The sequence below is a fragment of the Piliocolobus tephrosceles genome, chromosome 10 (genome assembly GCF_002776525.5).
Source record: "Piliocolobus tephrosceles isolate RC106 chromosome 10, ASM277652v3, whole genome shotgun sequence".
In the NCBI taxonomy this organism is placed as follows: domain Eukaryota; kingdom Metazoa; phylum Chordata; class Mammalia; order Primates; family Cercopithecidae; genus Piliocolobus; species Piliocolobus tephrosceles.
In genome coordinates, this window is record NC_045443.1 from 52,378,681 (window position 1) to 52,386,384 (window position 7,704).

At 34.0% G+C, this 7,704-nt stretch overlaps 1 protein-coding gene across 1 annotated transcript; it reads left to right on the forward strand.

Annotated features, from left to right (window-relative positions):
- Nucleotides 1-5,873: 5,873 nt before the first annotated feature.
- Nucleotides 5,874-6,824, forward strand: LOC111541741 (olfactory receptor 10A7). Its single transcript, XM_023210610.1, has one exon. It carries the CDS (start codon nucleotides 5,874-5,876, stop codon nucleotides 6,822-6,824), a length of 951 nt encoding a protein of 316 aa, XP_023066378.1.
- Nucleotides 6,825-7,704: the final 880 nt, after the last annotated feature.

Sequence of the window (7,704 nt, forward strand, 5' to 3'; positions counted from 1 at the left end):
GAGCTTTAAGTACTCTCTATATTGCTTTCAAACCCTGCATTCAGAGACTCATCCCATGAACCTCAAACTTACAGTAATAATTGGATGTGAAATGGCTCTAGATTTTACGCTGGCAAATCTTCCCAAACTTCAGGTTATTCAAGTCAAGCTCTGCCTTGAATGGTCATTTAAAGCTTCACTCAGATAGAAGTACCTAAGTTGGTCACAGGGACTACATCTCAGCATCCAGCTAGAGAGCTATAGTTGAGTTTTACCTTTTTACAGAAATCTATGTTTTTAAGAAATGATTCTCTTTGATGCACCCCCGATATAATTTGGTGTACTTACAGTGCTCTCTTCTTATCTCCTTGTGAATCTTGCAATTCTATAACAGTTATAATTGCATCATATTCTCCCTAGTCTTCCTCATGTAAAAATGGGTACATATTGGTGTCCAGGGTGATTTTTCTACCTTTTTAGTAAACCCAATTATTAGTGGCTCATTTGTAGTTTTCTTTAGAGTTTAAAATATCTATTTCCCTTTGCTTTGTTGTCATCTGATATTACTAAACAAGTGAAAAATATCCACTCCACACCTGTCACATATTTAAAACAATAGCCCAGTGAATATAACATTGACTTTATCATAGATAATTTTTAAATGCTTTAACATCTTAAAAACATGGAATAAAAATTGTAATAACAGATTTTATCATTTTGAAGATTTATGAAGTCCTGACTACTGGAAATTTCTAGTACCTAAAGTAAGTTTGGTTGTGGAAATGGTTAAGTATTCTTAACATGAATGAGTTGAATGCTAGGCAATTCTGAGAAGTACACATTTGTTAGGAAAACATCTCTTTGGTGTCCATAAGTTTTTATTATTTAAATTCCAAATCTACACATATCTGTTTCCTTCATACATTTTACAACAGGGTATTTTTTGAAGTTGCTTTTTGGAACCTCTCCACATTATTCTAAATCAACAGCCAGTATCTATTTGCCTCTCATGATATGTGTAGCAATTATTCTTTAAACTTTTAACTTAGAGAAAAACTGCTTACAAGCAATATAATATAACACAAGTTTGGTAAAGAGATTTTTTTTTCATTTTTTCCCCTGGGAATTCAGTACCATTCTGGAATCCCAGGCGATTGGAGTCTGAGAATATTTGGAAACATTACTTCTGGCCAAAGCATTGATTTTGTAATAGTCTGCTAAGTAAACAGCAAGAGGAAAGCTTTTCTATGTGGCTTTGCAAAGCAGCCAGGGTTTAGATATATGGGTATGTGCACAGGTTTGTTACATGGGTATATTGTATGACCAAACTTACAAATCTTTCATTGAACATTTTTAAAAACAAAACAAAAGTTTGATGTGTAATTCAGTAATGTACCATTTTTCACTTGATTGTTTTTGCCCAATATTACAAATGTTTTCTTCAGTATGGTGCAAAGTTAATTATTTGTTATAAGTGTGAATGAAGATAGGCCAAATATATTTTGTAACATGGTTTTTTATTGGAAATGATTAGAGATTTATTTTACTTGTTTTAAATGTAGGTATACCCAATGGAAGATTTTTTTAAAGAATAGATTTTGGCCTGGTACGGTAGCTCACGCCTGTAATCCCAGCAGTTTGGGAGGCTGAGGAGGGCAGATTACCTGAGGTCAGGAGTTCGAGACCAGCCTGACCAATATGGTGAAACCCCCGCCTCTACTAAAAATACAAAAATTAGTCTTAGTGGAGGGTGCCTGTAATCCCAGCTACTCGGGAGTCTGAGACAGGAGAATTGCTTGAACTCAGGAGGCAGAGATTGCGGTGAGCCGAGATTGTTCCACTGAACTCCAGCCTGGGCGACAGAGCAAGACTCTGTCTCAAAACAAAACAAAGCAAAAACAAAACAAAACAAAATTAGATTTTAACCTATTATACTATTATTTAGTTTCCTGGGAAAATAAGGGTTAAGGAATTTTCCTTCAACTTCTACAAATTAGGAAGCTTTTCTTTTACTTTTCTAGAAGTAAAATTAGGAAATGATGAACCTTCCTATCTAGCTGTTTGTTAAGGCTTCTGTACACGCATAGGTTGACCTGAAACTCCAAGGGCCTTTTCAAGGTTGTTTTTTGTTTTTTGTTTTTTTTTTTATCTTTTGCCTCCAAAGACTTATTAGAATTTTTTGAATTATTCCCACTGTGCTAATTTATAACCGTTTTAAAGTTTATATTTATTTATAAAAGTTGCTTCTGCAAAAAAGATAGTGTAAGGAAATAAAGGGAGTTATTTTCACAGTTCTGTTTGCTCATTACAAAACACTTTGAAGTATAATGTTATTTCTCGATATTAAAATTACCTCAAAAATTCCAAGAATAAACAATCCCAAGGAATAAAAAAATTGCTTACTTCTTCCTGACAGTAACCATGTTAGACATTCTAAGGTACCACTGACTTGAAATAATACATGAATCATGACGTTGTTTACAATGTTCTCATAGTAAAATGAACCAATAGCCAAACAACTTAGTGTATAAGACAACAATAAAATACATGCCAATTATCAGATGAATTTAATGTATTTAATTATTTAAAAATACTATTATGGAAATAAGTTTAAAATATTAACATTTTAAAAATCAGTTAAAAATAAAATTTAAGAATCATGTAAGTTTCATGAGCATGGTAAATTTCTCTCACCAGTACTGAACCAAAATCTATCCCACAAAAAATACAAAAATATTATAGGGAAAATTAAAATCTGTGTTCTTCACATAGCCTGGCATGTTAAAAGTTGCAATTCCAAGAGACTTGATCAGTGTGTCCAGTAGCCCCACCACAAAATATCTATTATTGAGAAATGCATATTCAATTGTAAATATGACTTACAGGAAATATAGATAATTGTATGAACATTCTGTATTTCCCCCTGTGAGATAAAAGCAGTTGTTTAATTAACCATCGTCCTTTCTAGTGATCCAGGGATCATTTCCCCAAGGCCAGTCACACTTTTAAATGCTATTACTAAAATATAGCAACCATGTAGTACCAGTGCAAGGCATGTTAGACTGTCTAAGGTATTAACTTCATTAGGAAGATTTGAGCTATCAATAGATTTCAAGATCAGTGAACATTTCTCTGAAAATACTGCTTATCTTTAAAAAATCATTATATTTCTAATTACAGAAGAAATATGAGGTTTCATTTGGTAAGATACATCCAGATTTTTTTATGATGTTATATTTCTCAATTTTGTTAAACATCTCCATTTATCTGTACATCTGTGTATTACAAAAGCATTCTCTGAAAAACAAATAATGAAATATTAATTATCAGAAAAGGAATAATTTTATACTTCACTAAATAAAAGAAAACAACAAATAATGAGGCTTTCATTCTGGAAAGTAACAGAATGCTAAAGAAGAGAGTATTAATAAAACAGTAGCTATGTAATAAAGAAATGCTGTGGTTTATAACTACACAAAGTATTTTTAATTTAGGTACTATGGCAATTTATTCATTTACATGTAGGATTGTTAGAAGTATTGCTCCATTTAGATAAATTTCATAACAATCTCAGATTCCTGTTGTACTCCAAATACTGAAGATATAACTCATTCATCCATAATAATTTTATGAGAAAACATATTTATAAAAAAGTTAGCTAAAATAAGAGGTAAAGTCTATTTTCTAAGAAAAAGGCCAGAGTTGGTCTGCTTAATGGGACGTGAAAAAAACTATTTGGCCTCATTAAGATATTATCAACTAAATTAGTGAACTTAATTAAATGACATCAAGTTATCAAAATGCCTTGTGACAAATAAGACAGTACATTCTCTAGAGCGATGTAGTAATCATGGCAACTCAACATCAGTTTGCAAGTTTTTTTTTAAATCAGTATAAATTTGTGGTAGTGACTGCAACATCACTGCTGATTAATCTCTGTTTAGCGAATATATGCAAAGTAATCTGTAGGCTTTTAGGATATAGAAAAACTGAGAGGAGTATTTAAGAGGTAAATCGTGTGACATTATAAACCTCTAATTGTCTAAACTTTTATTAAAATTTAAATGCCTTCAGGAAAGATGAAAAATGTGCAATGATAATTATTAAAAATTCAAGAAAGTGACCATTTTTGGATATCCTTATTCATATTTCACATGGATTGTACACTATAGAACTTATTACTCAATGAAAAGCCATTCATCCTAGTATTGCTTTCTGTCACTGTTAATATCAGAATTCTGAGAGGCAGTTGGTTGAGGCATTTTAGGATGTACTAAATATTGTAACTTCTATAAAATCTTGATGCCTTCATCAACTCCCATATTTTTTCAAAACAAAATATGGCATAATTTTAGACCCATAACAAGTTTAGAATTGTTCCAAAATGTAGGTAAGCATGATAACGCATGTGAAGTTTTTCATAAGTTTTGATGAATATACCAGGAATATGATGATGTTTCTAATCCTATGACAAGAATGATAGTGAAGCTGGTTTTGCAATAGCAGTGAGAGAGTAATGGCTGTAATCATTGTCACATGTTACTCATTATTTTGGGACTTACAAGGGCATGGGAAGCCTGAAATCACCAGAGTTGTTCCTTTCCTTTTGCTACTGAGGACATTCCTTTGAGAACTTACAATATGGAAAATACACAGGTAAGATGTTACATGTCTTGAGAGTAGAATTAAAACATAGAATTATTTAAATGAGCCACAGTTTAGAAAGATTCCGTACACCATAAATTTTTACCTACTCACTTCAGGAGGGAATATCTATTTTAAATTATTTTGACTATAAAATGAAATATGCATTTTTGGAATTAAATTTGAAAAGTATATAAAATAATTGATACAATATTTACCCAACTCCAATTTTGAAAAAAATTATTTTTCTAACACATGCTCCTGTAATTGCTAAATTTTGGTACTAAGAATGACCTCCTGTAAAGAAAAAATTTGCACAATTTAATGTTGGCCAAAATATTTTACTCCAAGTAAGATATAGTATTTGAGTTCATAATAGTTGAATTAGTGCTTTTGTGACTGGATCTGCTGACGTACAAAAGTAAGTATACGTACCCTACTTCTGATAATGAAGTTTTAAAGAAGATGGACAGTCATGAGAGGAGCTATTTTGGCAGAGAAAAGTTGAGATGAGTGTTGGGAGGATACTTCTCTATTGTAAGTCATATTTGTTTGGAAGTTTTAAAAAAATATAACTTAAACAATATAACTGTAACTCTGTGCATAATAAGAAATGGGGGCCCAGTGAAGTTGAATTATGGTTCAAAAGACAAAATAAAAATGTCATAAACTATCAGGCTCATGGAGACTACAGAGAAGCACCAAAATCATAAGCATATATTATGTTTAGTTATTAAGTTTCTTGTGTGTGTGTGTGTGTGTACTGGGCATGTTGGTATATGTATATATAGTGGATGAATGGTGTAAAATGCACTATATTCAGTAGAAATGTGATTAACATAATTTAATATTAGATGTCAAACTAGCCCATTATTTATCTTTATTGCATCCTGAAATAACTTAAAAATTAGTACACTCTTCTATTTTAATTATCTGTCTACACTCTTTCTACTTTATCCTACAAAATAGCACGCCTACGATGAAGAATACGAGTGCAGACTATGACTACTCATGAGAGAAAAATTACATCTAGGTGGTAAACAATGAGTAAGATTTATACAAAATGTTTATTTTTCCTTAATTTTATCTTATTGTAAACATCATTTCTGCTTCAGAGAAACAGAACGGTGAGACAACTGAGAATAAAGATGTTTTATTGATGTTATTAATATTTTTGAGATTATCTCTATATTGATTTAATACCCTTTGATGCACATACTTCGATTTTTAGAGAGAAACTCGTCTAAGATATGATCTGTGAAAATCACACCAGGGTCACTGAATTTATTCTTCTTGGTTTTACAAACCACCCCGAGATGCAAGTTGCCCTCTTTATTTTGTTCCTGGCCATTTATACAGTCACTTTGTTGGGCAACTTTCTTATTGTCACAGTTACCAGTGTGGATCCCACACTTCAAACACCCATGTACTTCTTTCTTCGAAATCTATCACTTCTTGAAGTATGTTTCACCTTGGTTATGGTGCCAAAGATGCTTGTAGATCTAGTGTCCCCAAGGAAAATCATCTCTTTTGTGGGCTGTGGTACCCAGATGTACTTCTTCTTCTTATTCGGCAGTTCTGAATGTTTCCTTCTCTCCATGATGGCTTATGATCGCTTTGTGGCCATCTGTAACCCTCTCCGTTACTCAGTCATAATGAACAGGTCCCTATGCTGGTGGATGGCCATGGGCTCTTGGATGTCCGGTGTTCCTGTATCTATGCTACAGACGGCTTGGATGATGGCCCTGCCTTTCTGTGGACCAAATGCCGTGGACCACTTTTTCTGTGATGGTCCCCCAGTGTTAAAACTAGTCACAGTGGATACAACCATATATGAAATGCAAGCACTTGCCTCCACACTCCTGTTTATCATGTTTCCCTTTTCTCTCATTTTGGTTTCCTACACCCGCATTATCATAACAATTCTGAGGATGTCCTCTGCCACTGGTCGCCAGAAGGCATTTTCTACTTGTTCCTCACACCTCATTGTGGTGTCCCTCTTCTATGGAACAGCCAGTCTGACCTACCTGCGGCCCAAATCAAACCAGTCCCCTGAGAGCAAGAAGCTAGTGTCATTGTCCTACACTGTCATCACACCTATGCTAAACCCCATCATCTACAGCCTGAGGAACAATGAAGTGAAAGGAGCTGCCAAGAGGACAATCACTCAAAAAGTCTTACAGAAGTTAGATGTGTTTTGACTTATTTTTATTATTTTTTATTATTTTATTTTTTAATGATACTTTAAGTTCTAGGGTACATGTGCACAACGTGCAGGTTTGTTACATATGTGTACATGTGCCATGTTGGTGTGCTGCACCCATTAACTCATCATTTACATTAGGTATATCTCCTAATGTTATACCTACCCCCTCCTCCTACCCCATGACAGGCTCTGGTGTGTGATGTTCCCCTTCCTGTGTCCTAGTGTTCTCATTGTTCAATTCCCACCTATGAGTGAGAACATGCGGTGTTCAGTTTTTTGTTCTTGCAATAGCTTGCTGAGAATGATGGTTTCCAGCTTCATCCATGTCCCTACACAGGACATGAACTCATCCTTTTTTATGGCTGCATAGTGTTCCACGGTGTATATGTGCCACATTTTCTTAATCCAGTCTATCATTGATGGACATTTGGGTTGGTTCCAAGTCTTTGCTATTGTGAATAGTGCTGCAGTAAATAAAAAATCAGGAAACAACAGGTGCTGGAGAGGATATGGAGAAATAGGAACACTTTTACACTGTTGGTGGGACTGTAAACTAGTTCAACCATTGTGGAAGACAGTGTAGTGATACCTCAAGGATCTAGAACTAGAAATGCCATTTGACTCAGCCATCCCATTACTGGGTATATACCCAAAGGATCATAAATGGTGCTGCTATAAAGACCCATGCACACGTATGTTTATTGTGTTTTTACTTCTATTGTGTAAGAATACTTCCAAAGTAGGAACAGCAGAACCTACTAACTAAAGCTTAAAACAGAGTGGAAGAGTTGCTCTTATTTCATCACTAACTGGTGGGTGCATTTCTGTATATCATTCAGGGTCCTAGCAAGAAAGAGATGGTATTCCTGAATTGG

Excerpts from the sequence above, each read along its gene's own strand:
- LOC111541741 (XM_023210610.1), top strand. The coding sequence starts at position 5,874 with ATGATCTGTGAAAATCACACCAGGGTCACTGAATTTATTCTTCTTGGT.